This window comes from Sus scrofa, chromosome 8 (assembly GCF_000003025.6).
Source record: "Sus scrofa isolate TJ Tabasco breed Duroc chromosome 8, Sscrofa11.1, whole genome shotgun sequence".
NCBI lineage: Eukaryota > Metazoa > Chordata > Mammalia > Artiodactyla > Suidae > Sus > Sus scrofa.
This window is the reverse complement of record NC_010450.4, coordinates 19,337,989-19,353,208: the sequence shown is the minus strand read 5'-3', so window position 1 is coordinate 19,353,208 and position 15,220 is coordinate 19,337,989. Positions and strand designations below refer to the sequence as shown.

General features: G+C 49.3%; 1 protein-coding gene and 1 long non-coding RNA gene across 3 annotated transcripts in view; one reads left to right on the top strand and one right to left on the bottom strand.

Annotated features, from left to right (window-relative positions):
* On the top strand, window positions 5,105–6,897 carry LOC110262068. The gene is made up of 2 exons (XR_002346591.1): window positions 5,105–5,321; window positions 6,094–6,897. It is a non-coding gene; the product is annotated as an uncharacterized LOC110262068 (long non-coding RNA).
* Window positions 11,746–15,220, bottom strand: part of ANAPC4 (anaphase promoting complex subunit 4) — a 40,211-nt gene continuing 36,736 nt past the window's right edge. For both annotated transcript variants that reach the window (XM_021101074.1, XM_021101075.1), the window contains 3 exons: window positions 14,553–14,726; window positions 13,755–13,878; window positions 11,746–13,407 (listed from right to left, as the gene is read on the bottom strand). In XM_021101074.1, the coding sequence (XP_020956733.1) occupies window positions 13,180–13,407; window positions 13,755–13,878; window positions 14,553–14,726 (526 nt within the window). In that variant the 3' untranslated portion in view covers window positions 11,746–13,179. The remainder of the gene's footprint in view (window positions 13,408–13,754; window positions 13,879–14,552; window positions 14,727–15,220) is intronic.

Genomic DNA, 15,220 nt, shown 5'->3' with positions numbered 1-15,220 from the left:
CTCTGTGTTATTTCCTGAAATTCACTCTAAGTCCTTTAAGGACAGATCTAATCAGTGTGACAAAATCACCTTCATTTCCCTGTATCAGAACCCCAACACACACGCATACGCACATGCGCGCACACACACATACACACACACACACGCAGGCTCCTCTGCCTCCTGAAATCTCTTCTAAATATAAAAGAAGAACTTTTATATTTAGAACTTCAGGGAGGAAAAGGCAGAGGCTGGGACTGCGGGAGGTGAGCCGGTCCACCCCGGTCCTGCACCCGTCATCACAATTAGACATATTCATATTTCTGCATCAAAACATACTAATCTGCACCCTCAGTGGCCTGAAGAGCTAGTAATAACCTCAGTTCAGGTGAGGTTTTTGCCACCAAATTCAGGGCATATTTGATGCCAAGTCAGTTACCAAAATAAACAACAAACAACTTTTGGTTTTCAGAGCTTTTAGGATTTCCACTAACAGCACTGGGGGCATAAGTGTTTCCTGAGCATCTACTATGTGCAGGGGGGTTGGGGATACATCAGCGAACAAAACAGCAAAAAGTCCTCATCCTCACGGGGGGTGGGGGGGAATGTCACACTTGGATCCAAAACAACAACGTGCAAAGGTGCCAGGAGCCTGGGGGAACAGGGAAGAACAGGGAGATCAGGGAGCCCAGGCAAGGACTCGCAGCTTTAAAAGGGTGTCGAACTGAGCAAGAGTCAAAGCGGAAGGAGGGAACCACCCCGCAGTTTGGGGGAGAGTCTTCCAGGCAGAGGCACAGCAGGCAAAGGCCTGGAGCGGGGTTCCAAATACAGCAAGGAGGCCGGGAGGCTGGAGCTGAGCAAAGGGAGGAGGCGGACTAAGTGTTCCGGGGAGGGGCCGGGAGCAGAGGAGGACACACGTGTTAAGAGTGCAGGGCGGAGCGGGAGCAGAGGAGGGCACACTCATTCAGGGGCTGGTCACTTAGGGTTTTGTCTCTTATTCTGGATGAAAAAAGAAGCCTCTGCTGAGTCTTGAGAAGAGTCCAGCAGCGTGTTGGTTAGAAGAGTCACTCTGAGAGAACGGTAAATACCATATGATGTCACTTATCACTGGAATCTAATATACAGCACAAATGAACGCTTCCACAGAAAAGAAAATCATAGACGTGGAGAATAGACTTGTGGCTGCCTGGGGGGAGAGGGAGGGCGTGGGAGGGATGGGGAGCTTGGGGGTAACGGATGCAAACGATTGCTCTTGGAATGGATTTACAATGAGATCCTGCTGTGTAGCACTGAGAACTAGGTCTAGATACTTACATCACAACACAACAGTGGGAGGAAAAAGTATGTATACATGTATGTGTAACTTGGTCCCCATGCTGTACAGCGGGAAAAAAATAAAAAATAAAATTAAAAAACTAAAAAAATAAAAATAACAACAACAACAAAAAGAGTCACTCTGGAGTCTCTAGGGCATGGAGATCACCAGACTTGGGGAACCAAGTTGAGCGCTAAGCTTTGCGGTAAAGGGGATTGCAGCCAAAGGTTGATTACGGTAGGAGTTCAATGACAGCAGCAATCAACACAGTCTATGAGAACCAGGTGGCCACAGAGAATTCAGAGCAGAGAGGATTTTATATTTTATGATTATTTGTAAAGGATGGGCAGGACTTTCCAGATGAAAGTCCACGACGAGCCCAGTGAGTGAAGTGAGGCATGTCAGACAGAAAAAGACAAAGGCTGTATAATTTATGATTCCGCTTATATGTAGAATCTAAAGAAATTGTACAAATGAGCTTATTTATGAAACAGAAATAGACTCACAGAGAAAACAAACTCATGGTTACCAAAGCGGAAGGGGGGAGGGATAAATTGGGAATATGAGATTAACGGATGCACGCGACCAAATATAAAATGATAAACAATAAGGATTTACCGTATAGACCAGGGAGCTACATTCGATATATTGTAATAAACTATAATGCAAATGAATTGGAAAAAAATAGATACTTTATGTATCTATATTTTATACTTTGAGTATATTTATACTCATAAAGAGTATATTTATACTAAATACACTCTATATATTTATACTTTATGTATAACAGAATCATTTTGCCATACACATGAAACTAATATTGTAAACCAACTATACTTTAATCCAAAAAAGAAGAGCCTAATAAGTGAATGAAAATCGTCCCACATGAAGAGACATCACTGCAAAATCTCAGCATACTGGGGGGAAAGAGAGGGTCCAAAGGCACCAGAGGAGAAACAGAAACAAAACCATCACCCCGTCATCACACATGGTGGACGGGAACTGGCAACACAGAAAGTTTAGGGACAGGGAACGGCGACTTCCAAATTCTGAGGGCAGGGAGTTCCCGCTGTGGTGCAGCAGAAATGAACCCGATTAGTACCCATGAGGATGCAGGTTTGATTCCCTGGCCCCGCTCAGTGGGTTAAGAATTCAGTGTTGCTGTGGCTGGGGCGTAGACCTGCAGCTGCAGCTCTGATTCGATCCCTAGACTGGGAACCTTCATAAGCCAAGGGTATGGTCTTAAAAAACAAAACAAACAAACAAAAACTGAGGGCAAATCATTTCTTTCTCGCTTGCTTTTCTGTCTTTTTAGGTCTGCACCTGCAGCACATGGAGGTTCCCAGGCTAGGGGTGAAAACGGAGCTGCAGCTGCCGGCCTACACCACAGCCACAGCAATGCTGTATCTGACCCGTGCCTGCCACCTACACCACAACGGCAACGCTGGATCCTTTAACCCACTCCTTGAGGCCAGGGATCGAACCTGTGTCCTCATGGTTATTAGGCAGACTGGTTTCCGCTGAGCCACGATGGGAACTCCAAGGCAAATCATTTCTAACCAGCCAAGCTCTCAGTGGTTGTCGGAACAGAACAAAGACATTTTCAGAGATAAGACATCTTAGAAAGTTTACTTCCGAGCACCCTTTCTCAGGAAGCATCTGAAAAGTGTGCTCCCCCCCAAACAGGGGCTTGACTAAGAAAGAAGCTATGGATCCAGGAAACAGAGGAGAAGAGACGGCTGGGGACGACGGTGGGGGGTGTGGGACTCGGCTGCAGTGGCTCCAGCTTGGTGCTGGTCTTGTTTCGTGTATTCTATTACCCCTGTCTGCCTTTAATTATAAGAAGCCCGGAAGCCTGAAAATCCCCGGGACAAAAATCTGGGTTTTGGTTCAACCCAAAAAAGTGCATCTCCATCTCGTTTTCCGGTCCCCCATCCTGAGGTGTTCCTCAGGCCTCTGAGACTTTTCTGAAGAGTGCAAAGCACTGGGGGTCAGGGGGGTGAGATCGAGTTCACCAAGAAACCAGGGCAGTGGGGCATGAAGTGAGGTCAGGCATGTAGCGAGCACCTACTGTGTTCCTCTGGCCATGCAGGGCCAAGGGAAGCACCAGGTGTTTGCAAATGTGACACGACTGCATTGTCCCCATGAGTCAGCGCACAGATACCAGCCAGACGCACTAGTCTTTAAACCGGCAGTGTCCCGAGGCAGAGGAGGGAGGAACCTGGGCATGAGCGGGGCAGCAGTGCCCATGCCCTCTGGTTATTAACCAGCGACATTTGTCATGTACACAGCCAGTCCCCAACACCCTGTTTCAGACGTGTGACTGCCGAGCAAAGGGTCTCCTCCCCACACCAGCCTTCAGAACTGCACGTGCAGCAGTTCCCATCATGGCACAGTGGAAACGGATACGACTAGGACCCATGAGGTTGCCGGTTCCATCCCTGGCCTTGCCCAGGGGTTAAGGATCTGGCATTGCCGTGAGCCGTGATCTAAGTCACAGATGCGACTCAGATCTGGTGTTGCTGTGGCTGTGGTGTAAGCCGGCAGCTGAAGCCCGGATTGGACCCCTAGACTGGGAACCTCCATATGCTGCGGGTGTGGCCCTAAAAAGCAAGAAGCAAAAAAAAAAAAAAAAAAAGAACTGTGCATTCCTCTTGCGAATGGCACCCTGGGAGGCCACACCTGTCCTCCAGCCCATTGTGCTGCTTTTCCAAAGATTAGGAAAGGCCACCCTGGCAGTTGCCACCAGCCCTCCGGGCATCTTCTCTGGAATGTCCTCAGTGGAGAACAAGGTTCATCCTTTGAGAGTTTGAGGGCGTTCAAAGCCAGAGCCCGTGCCTGTGGTGAAACTTCAGTGGGACCATCTTCCTTGACCAGAAAGAAAAATGTAACCCCAGCAATGCAGTGGCGGCGAGGGGCAGCCGGAATTCACCACGGCTGGGTTTACGGAGTGTGGGTCTGGGCCAGCACGAGTTAACCCGTCTGCCAACATTCTCTCCACGGCCTCACGGGGACCCCAGGCAGGGCTGGATCACTGTTCCCATTTCACAGATAAGGAAGATGAGGCTCTGAGAAGAAGCCTGGTGAAGGTCCCCACAAAGGGGCAGAGGGTGGCCCCAGAGCTGCTCTGTCCACCTCCGGAGCTTCTGGTTGGGGCTGGGGGCAGGAGGAGGGGGGACTGCTCCAAGGAGGCAGTCTTTGGGCAGGGAAAACCCATGGCTGGTGTCCTCGAGAAACCTGTGACAGGGAGCAGGGAGGGTGACAGGAGTACAGAAAAGCCTCAGCACGTGGGTGTAAGGCTTGGAAAAGATGTGCCTTTTTTTTTTTTTTTTTTTTTTTTTTTTTTTGCAGTGACTCAAATCAGCAAGTCCTGGCAGAAAGACTTCACTCTCTTGCTTTTGCTTGTTTCAGGATGCCTTTACCAGGCTCCATCTACAGGCAGTGGGCTGTGGGGCCGCTTTCATGACACTGGTCCCTGAGCTTTCCCTGGGTGGAATGTGACACTGGCCCCACCAAGGCAGAGCAGCAAGGAGTGGCCAGGAAAGAGGCAGCCACTCCAGACTGGTCGGTGGCACATTTAATAAGCAAAGGAGGAGTTCCTGTAGTGGCTCAGCAGAAACAAATCTGACTAGTATCCAAGAGGACGTGGGTTCAATCCCTGGCCTTGCTCAGTGGGTTAAGGATCTGGTGTTGCCGTGAGCTGTGGTGTAGGTCGCAGACGCAGCTCAGATCCCACGTTGCTGTGGTTCTGGCGTATGCTGGCAGCAACAGCTCTGATTGGACCCCTAGCCTAGGAATCTCCATATGCCTCGGGTGCCACTCAAAAACAAGATGATAAATAAATAAATAAATTAATTAATTAAATATGCAAAGGAACTTACAAATGAGGCTTGCTTGGGGTGGTCCCAGACCTCACACCCACCCATCAGTCTTAGAGTCTATGTAGAGGTCTTAACTGGGTTCAGGCGGACTCAACCACACATTACTTCCAGGCTGCATCCTTGCAACAGCTCCTATCATGGGACAGGTGAGGAGAACATAGGTTCCAGGAACGGGGGGGGGGTGAGGAACCTCGATTGCTCAGGTCTAGATCACAGGTCAACTGGCGGCGGTCACATTCTCTCAATGACCTTCTCTAACACATGAACAGCAAAGAATGCACTGAAATTAGATTTTAGGGGAGCTCCCTGGTGGCCCAGTGGTTAAGGACTCAGCATTATCACAGCTCAGGTTACTGGTATGCCTCAGGTTCAATGTGTGGCCCGGGAACTTCTGCATGCCATGGGTACAGCCAAAGGAAAAAAAAAAGAAATTAGATTTTATGCTTACAAAGTAATCCATTGCTTTTGTATAACATAGCACTGATTGGGTCCTTGATATTTTTGCTCTTCACAGATTACATATTCCCTCCTCCCTCAAAACTTTTTGCGTAGTGCCTTTGCTTAGCAGATCTTTTGGTTTAAAATAGACCAAAATTGGAGTTCCCTTCGTGGCTCAGCAGTTAATGAACCCGACTGGGATCCATGAGGATGTGGGTTCAATCCCTGGCCTCGATCAGCGGGTTAACGATCCAGCGTTGCCATGAGGTGTAGGTCGCAGACGTGGCTTGGATCCTGAGTGGCTGTGGCTGTGGGGAAGGCCAGCAGCTGTAGCTCCAATTCAGCCCCTAGCCTGGGAACCTCCATATGCCACGGGTGCGGCCCTAAAAAGCAAAAAATAAAATAGACCAAAACTTCTCTACTTAAAATGAACAGGATCCAAATTAGTGAAATCTGACCCAAGTTAGATGTTTGTTCCAGCCCAAGCTCCCTGACGACATTGTCCAGAAGATGCTGATCTTACCAAGGCAGAAAAAACACAGAGGAGGAACTGCAGGCTTGGGAAGGAAACAGACCTATCAGCAGGCCCCAAGGACATTCTCCCGGATATTTGAACCTGGCTTCCACCAGGAGGCCCTCAGTCCCTGGGGACAACACAACCTTGAACCCTAAGGAAAAGTTTGAAAACTGCACCTAGATCAGGAACACTTCCCTAAGTTACGAGTCCAAAGATGAACACAGGAACGCCTATGTCATTTGTAGGGCCCAGCGTGGGATGAAACTAGGGGGCCCCTTGTCAAGAACTTGTGAGAAACTGAATTTACAAACGGTCAAGGGCCAGACCATGTATAAAAACATGGAAACCAGGAAACCAGCTCCTCAGCTACAACAACCAGTCCCGGAAGCCAGCCTCCTGCACACAAGTGGTCCTTGCAGGAGGTGAGACCGCCATCTCAAGCGACAATCCGGGAGCAATAGTCCTTGTCACAGTGAGCCCCGAAGGCCAGGGCTCGATCAATAACTGACGGTTCCCCGAATGTCTGTCCCTGCTTTCAACTTAGGACCCACCCGAGAAAGCCAAATATGCGTCCTAACGAATCTCGGAGGATGCCGCGCTTCTGCGGTAACCTTCCCCGGCCGCAGCCTCCTGCCTGGAGCCTCCGCCTTTCTCCACTTTATCTAAAGCCACCCAGCCCTTCCTCCTGCCTCGGAGTCTCTGCCAAAAGGCCAGCCTGCCTCCCTTGCTCAGAGACGCTCCGAATAAACAGCCTTTGCCACTTCTCATTCCGTTGGTCTTTGCTTCTTTCCAGAGCATTAAACCAGGAACGGGCCCTCCAGAGCCCCGGGCCGCGTCGCACCCACGTGTCAGGAGCAGCACAAACGAGCCCAGTGCTGCCCTCCGCAGGGGCTCTCATCCGTCCTTCCTCCACCACCCCCAGCCAAGACGACCCCCGGACCCCCGTCTCCTGGTGGCGACACCCCCCTCCCGCTGGTCTTCCCCTCCGGGATGTCCTTCCCTGGCCGCTGGATGTGGCAGCGCACGGCCTGGCGACCCAGCGAAGCCACCGAGGCCACGTGGTGCCCGAGGTTCCCGGTGAGGCTTCCCCACAGAGCAGCCTCAGACACCCGCCCGGGGCAGCCGTGGGGAGCAGCTCCCGCCTACCTTGGATGGCTCAGCTCCGCGGCCTGGCCTAACGAGCACCGCTGCCCGGAACTTTCTGCGCTGGCCGGCCTGGGGCTCAAGTTAGACCTCTCAGGCACCAGGGGGCGCTGTGGCCTCCCCGACAGGGCTCCGTGCCAGGCTCCTTCCATTTCAGAGCTGGGCTGCCCAGAGGGCACAGGTGTTTCGTGAAGAATGGACACCTAGGCGGCCGGGGAGCCTGCCCTCGAGGAGCTCACGTGCCAGAAGGGGGAAGGCACGTCATTCATAAGTAAAGGGAGGAGGTGGATGATGTCAGGTGTACAACCTGTAACAGAGAACTTGGTGTCACCACTCACTCGCTGTGTGACCTTGGGCAAATTACCTAACTTCTCTGGGCCTCTCCACCCTCCTCAGTACCAATGCATGTTTCCTTTCTCACGGGTGATGGGGTGGGGGCAGCCGGATGGGCTAATACCCATAGTGCCTTTATTAATCCAGGTCCTTGCCTGTGGTTAGTGCTCAGTAAACATAATGGTTCTGCTAAGGACTCCAGGCAGAGATGACAGCCAGCCTGTCACTCCACCAAGTCTGTATTTCACGGAGTCACAAGGTGCTTCTCACAGTGTTCACCACCAAGCATTCCAGTTTTAAAGAGTTTCCCTGCTGCAGACTGCACATTCACCCCCGGCCTGGCCCCCCATTTTCCATGGAAGCTTTTGCCCATTGGAAGTCCATAGACCCACACAATGCAGAATAATCTCGATGCATTGAGAAATGGGACAGAGAACATTCATGGCACAAATGCAGTGGCGGCTTTCCCACTCTCACCTTTCTGGAGAGAGCATGGTTCTCTGTGAGCCCTAAACACACACACACACACATACACACACACTTGAGAACCTGCTGAAGAGGCGAAGCAAGAGGGCTCCATAACTAGCATGGGCAGGGCTGTCTTGGAGGAAACCATACTGATCTCAGGGGGCAGAATTTGGGGGTCCCCACATCCTGCTCCCTCTCATGGCCTGTTTCCTCACAGAGCTGATGGGGATGAGGAACAGTGGGGCTCTGAGAAGCAGCCTTGGCATCACCATCAGGCGTGCGGTCACGCCACGGTGGGAAATCTGTGCCCAGGAGCACAGCCAGGGGGGCAGGGCAGCTCAGGTGCGGGAGGGAGAGTGGGGCTGAGAAACACAGACCCCAGAAAGGCAGCAGGTATAGTGTTAAGGGCAAGGGTGCTGCCCCAGACTCCCTGGCCTCACATCCTTGCCACCCCCCCACCCCGCTGCCCGTGTAATTCCCGTGAACAAGCTAGAAATCCTACCTGTGCCTCAGCTGCTGCATCTGTGAGATGGGGTGGTGGCTGACAATAGTCCTTACCTCACTTTGGGGTGAGGCTCAAATGAGGTGTTCATGGGGTGTGTTTGGAATGGCACCCGCTCTTACAAAATACTCCATTGTTGCAGCAATTATTATCATCTGGGGTCAGATGGCTTGTTTTGCATCGCGGCCCTACTACCGACTAGCTGTGTGATTGGGACACGTGGAACCTGTCTGAACTTTTTTCTTTATCCTAACTAAGGACAGCAATTTCTTTGTTGCAGAGCTGATCAGAGAACTACAGGAGAAAATGTACACAAAGCACCTGCAGTGTCTCCCTTGCTATTCCTCTTCCGTGACAGAAAAGTCCAGTGCAGACAGGAGGAGGGGGAAGGATGGATGGCGGCAGGTGCAGGTGGACACCCTTTGGTCACAACCAGCTTCAAGTTTGGCCTGACACCGAGCACTTGGGATTTTCGTGTACACTTTGGCAGATGCAGAGGTTCCCAGGTCCAGCTGGGTCTAAGCCCTCCTGGGTCTGCTATGCAGCCTGCTGAGGCCCAGCGCCATCTCCAAGGGGCCCCAGAAGTGCCTGGTTCCCCAAACAGCTGGAGCCCCTGGACTGGGCGGCTCCCCCTGAGGAACACTTTGGATGATCCAGGAGAGGATCCAGCTCCTGGGAGGCCCTGAACTGCGCCCCCACTCGGTGGGAAATACAGATGCTTCAGCTCCTGCTCCCACCCCCAGGCCCTGCCCTGGGCTCAGAGCCTGGCCCACCCAGGCCCACTCTCCAAGGCCATGGCCTGGGGCCACCTCCTCACCTCACGCCACTGTCTCTGCAGCCAGCACACTGGGGCTCAAGACAGGATTAGGCAGGAGAACGACTGTACGTACCACTTCCCAGAGCCAGCAGGGGAGTCCAGCTCTCAAATCAGAACTGACCCCCCCCACCGCCATCACCGCCTTTAATCCTTTCTCCCGGATGTAGGAAGTTCTAACCTGTGGCTGATACATCACTTAAAAACACTGCCTGGCCACACAAGCTGGCTGGGTATTTTTATTCTGCATTAGGTGTCCCGCAACCCTGGGTGTTTATCTGGGTATTTTTATTCTGCATTAGGTGTCCCGCAACCCTGGGTGTTTGAGGTCCTCTTGGGCAACGGGTGTGGGGCTTGGGAGTCCAGCCCTGCCCCGTCTAACACCACTTCCTTCCAAAGTGACCTTGACGAAGTCTCAGACCCGCCTCCCAGCCTCTCAAAACCCCCGGGATCCTTGGAAGCACAGGCAGCTTTTCCTTCCCCTCACCGCTGTCACCTGATTCTCCTGTATCGGTGACCTCAGCACTCAACTCCGGGTAACCTTCTCCCTCGTTGCTGTCATCTTTTATGGCGACTTTAACAGCCGCATGAATGAGCCATTCCAAAACCCCAGGCGCTCAATTCTTGACCTCAGTTGCCACCACCTCACTGGCCGCTGCCTGTCTCTCCATCCCTCGGATTCTAAAACCCCACCATCCTCCACCTTCTAACCCACTGGCCCGGGCACTGTTTTACTGCCTTCTCTCTGCCTTGTTGCACCAGTTTGACAAAACCCCAATCCAGACAAAATCCAACACACCACCTAATCCACCCAACCCCTAACAGTGGGAGAAAAAGATCCCATTAACTGGACTCACATGAATGCATATCACCACCCATTTCCCGAGGACTCTCAATGCTAACACTTAATTGGCGAATTCACTTTCCCACGCGAGGAGGACAGCATCACACATCTCTCCTCATCTCTCTCTGCTGAGACCTTATCTCCTGGGGAATAGTGTTGCACTACCCACAGTCCCCCCCCCCCCAGCACCTGTCCCCGCACACTCCTGTGAGCGAGCGTGGAAGCAGCATCATGCTTCTTTATCATATTTCAAGTCAGTGTCTGCTTTGCTGTATATTTTGGTAATTGAATCAAGGATTTTTTGAGCACCTGCTATGTGCCAGGCCATATGCTGGGTACTGGGTATAGACAGGTAAGCAAAACAGACATGGAGTCTGATGTTACAAGGTTGATAATTGAGACAATAAAATACTAAGCATCAGATTAGTCCACAACTACAAACTGTGACAACTGGTATGAAGGGAAAGGGTCAGTAAGAGAGACTCCTAAAATCACAGTAGGCATCTCTGAGGTACAGTCATTGAGCTGAGAAATGAGTTAAGTGAGTATTTACCTTGTGAAGCACCAAGAAAGGACATCCCTGACAAAGGGCCATGTCCCAAAGCCCTGGAGTGGGAAAGAGTCTGGTTCCTTCAAGAAGTGAAAAGAAAGGAGTGCCTGCTGTGGTGCAGTGAGTTAAGAATCTGACTGCAGTGGCTCAGGTTGCCGCAGAGGTGTGGCTTCAATCCCTGGCCCTGCAAAAGGGAGTTAAGGATCTGGTGTTGCTGCAGTTGTGGCATAGACGGCAGTGCGGCTCGGGTTTGATCCCTGGCCCAGGAACTTCATATGCCATGGGTACAGGTGAAAAGGGCAAAAAAAAAAAAAAAAAAAGAAAGCCCATCTGAGCTGGGGGCAGAGCCCCGTGATGATGCTGGGGAGAGTGCAGGGGCGGAGCCACGAGCCTTGGAGAGACATTAAGGAGACTGATGTGAAATGTAACCACCCCTGGCATTCAGTTTTCAGAGATAACAGCCAATTCTCACCACTCCCTTCCCCACTGCTTGGCAGCATCTGACCTGGGTAACTGCCCCCTGACTGGGCTTCCATTAAACCAGTCACAGGGTCTCCCCGGCCACGTGGGCCACTCTGTCCAGCAGGGAGGAAACGGCAGCCAGCACAATGGCCCCAGACGTGACATCTCAAGAGAGCAGACCGAACTTTTTTGTTTTAATTTTAAATCTTTCACATGTCTTCCTGCAACAATTGGGCAGGACAAAAGTGTTGGAAAGGAAAAAGGGCGAGATGTTATGTTAGAAAGTTTTGCAGCATCACTTAAAATGTTGACAATCACACGTGGTGTAGTTTATAGCAACCAGCCACCCATCTAGCTGGGCTCCTAAATAGCCGGTGTTACCATCTGAAGAGTGGGAAAATATATTTTAAAATAATAACGTTCCCTCTGCAACAGGAATCAGGAATTCAGTCTGGTTGGGGATAGGAGAAACTGGAAGCTGGAGGCAGGAGGCAGGAGCTACAAATGTATCTCCTAATTTTATTACTTAAAACATCCATCAGGCTGGTACACACGGTGTCATTTAGTCACACATGGGACAGTTTTACTGTCAGTACAGCAGTAACCACACAGCACACTACATGTCTAGGGGCACTTTGAGTTCCGTCTGACTGCACACACCTGGAGAAAGGGGACATTTATGACTGGAAATGGACTATGTACCAAAACACGAGGCCCACACAGACCCAACTCAGCATCGCCCACTGAACATGACCTTCCTAGGGCTGAAAGGTGGCCTACACCCTCAGTGCACAAAGAGTTGGGGCACCATTAGGCCCACCATCAATCATCGAAGCAGATTTATGGACGTGTGGGCACCTTGCAGGTGAAATTCACCACCAGTTAGGTTTTTGTTTGTTTCTGCATTGGAGGCGTGTGTAAGTTCCCGGGCTAGGGATCGAGTGCCACATCAGTGACCAGAACTGCTGCAGTGACAAGGCCTTAACCCACTGTGCCACAAGAGAACTCCTACTAGGGTTATTTTTAAAGAAAAAAATCTATCAATTTTCAATGCATCTAAGGGAGCAGACTTACAACTAAAAAATAATGAATACCTAATTACTAAAAATAGCTTCTGCGGAAAATAATGGTTCTCAACCTTGGTGGGCACAAGATCAGGTGAGTTTATTAAAAATAATAATAATACTCCAGGCCTGGGAGTTGCTATTGTGGCTCAGCAGAAACGAATCTGACAAGCATCCATGAGGACTCAGGTTCGATCCCTAGCCTCGCTCAGTGGCTTAAGGATCTGGCATTGCCATGAGCTGTGATGTAGGTTGTGGATGCGGCTCGGATCCTGTGTTGCTGTGGCTGTAGTGTAGGCCAGCGGCTATAGCTCCGATTCGACTCCTAGCCTGGGAACCTCCATATCCCATAGGTGCCACTCTAAAAAAAAAAAAGAAAAAAAAGCAGGCCTGGGCCCAGTCATCACATTCTAAATGGGCCTGTGGTAACACCCATGTATTTGCATTTTTAATCTCTGGCCCAGGTGATTTTGATGTGGTGGTGTATGTGCTTCATGGGAAATCCTGCCCAAGTTCACTCAAAACGTGAAACACACTGATTGCCCACCACATACACGATTCATTCTTAGCACTAACCCTTCAACGACTGAGAATTTCTGATCCAAGTATTCCTACGAGTTCAAATGTGATTTTCTGCTCTAATATTATCGAAATATTAATGTGCTTCTGTCACAGGTCCTGTGACAGACACTAGTTCTGCACACAACATTAAGAAGAAGTCTCAGCAAAAAGAAAGTCTTATCATGGTGGTACATCACTAAGAGAAGATGAAGCAGAATAAAAGTAAAATAAAAATTTACTGTTTTTATTTCACACAAAAAAGTTAAGTAGTGGTCATCTTGGTCCATCGTCTATGTCCTTTCTGAACATCAGGAGTCTAGCTCAGGGTCAAGTTTTTCTACTTTAATGACCGTCTCTGAAGCTAAAGCAGCAGCACTGGCCTGCTGGTTCTCTGCTTCCGACTCAGATAACACTTCTTCCTTTATTTTTATGGGCTTGTTACTGGCCTCCTCCTCTTCGTCTGAAGACTCATCCAGCTCCCATTCATCATCTATGTCCATTTCAAACACTCTCACATGACGGAGATTTGAGCTTAACTAAAGAAAAGGCCAAATTAAGAAAGAAAATTTAATGGCTTAACTAATACATTATATATAATCAGAAATCTGAATAAAGAGCGGTTTTGTGGGAAAGTTATTTTCCCATCAATTTACAACAAAATCACTAACCCAGCTTTCATTTCATATAAAAGGATCTCCACATACAGTGAAAATTTCATGATAATTAAAATCTCAATGTGTTAGTTACTTAGTGAGCTTTCTCAGAACAAGAGAACTGAACAGCTAAGGCCACTATGGGCTCATAATCAAAAGCTTTACATCGCAAAATGTTTGCACTGAGAAGCCTCCACAGTCCCAAGTCCCTTCCTTTGTTAAACACTCACCACACAGGACACTTTTCGAAAACCATTCCCAGCAACGTACTGGGCTTTCATACTTTCCAGTAACCTCCAGTGCTTCTCGAAATGCATGGTCCGGGTGGGAATAGCACTCCGCTGCTCATCCAGCCTAGACAGGGAAGAAACCAGCCCCAGAGTGAAATGGGGCTCTTCCCCCTGGTTTACCAGAGGGGGTATCAGGGTTTGATTTCTGCCAAGATTCCCAGTTCCAACATAACTCTACCAGCTACTGTATAAAGATGCTGTGACACTATATTCTGTGAAAATACTGTACTTCCAAACAGGCAGAATATTTTATTAAAGCAGAAATCTTAGTCAGGTGTTTGATGCACTTTCAAGGAAAGCCAATAGACACATTTTAAATTAGAGAAGCAATCCTACCTAAATTTCACTCTAAAGCCACCTCTTGGAATGGACAATGGGCCCTCCACGTGGCTACCGAGGTCCAAATTTTAAAGGAAAATACTAAAGGCAAAATCTAAAATAATTCTACTACAAACTGGGGTTAATGATACCTGTGAAAGAGAAGTTCCATTGTCCACCCCAAATAATCCCTTACCTTGTGTAAGCAAGTAATTCTTGATTTACTAATAAAGCAAAAGGACAGAAGTACTGCTGAAATCAGTATTTTTTCAATTAAAAGGAGTATTTCTGCCCAGCTGACTTTATGATCATCCCTAGCAACTATTATCTATCATACCTAAAGAACTAGAAAGTACAATATACACTGAAAAAAAATGAACCGTTCTGTCAGAACGACAATCTTACTAACGAGTTAGTTACCTGGTAGAGTAAGTCCCAGTGAACTGATATTCTGCAGAGTCTTCGCTGTTATACACCCCAGACAATGGCAACTGGACCAGGAGTCGATCTCTTCCTTCACGTCCTACGGTGTCTTTAAGAACTACTGTTACCGTTTCATCATCGTAAAACTGTGCATCTAAACAACTGTAGGTGCTAGAATTAAAATAAGTTTTGTTATATCAAAGATAGATCACAACTGAGGAAATACTGTATACATAACATTGCACTGGTACCAAGCAGAAAAACCGACAATAAAAACATCAAGCCACATTCCACACGGTAACATTTAAAAGATATCATTAGTTTACACTAAAGTCACAGGTATGCGTTATACTGATTATTTACAAATATTAATGGGTAATCATGAAAAAAGAAAAACCTGCGAAGTTGGCTTTCCAGAAAACTTATTTATTTATTTATTGTCTTTTGTATTTTTAGGGCCACACACACAGCATGTGGAGGTTCCCAGGCTAGGGGTCATTTCGGAGCTGTAGCCGCCGGCCTACACCACAGCCACAGCGACACGGGGATCCGAGCCGCGCCTGCGACCTACACCACAGCTCATGGCAACAACGCCGGATCCTTAACCCACTAAGTGAGGCCAGAGATTGAACCAGCAAGCTTTTGGTTCCTAGTCAGATTTGTTA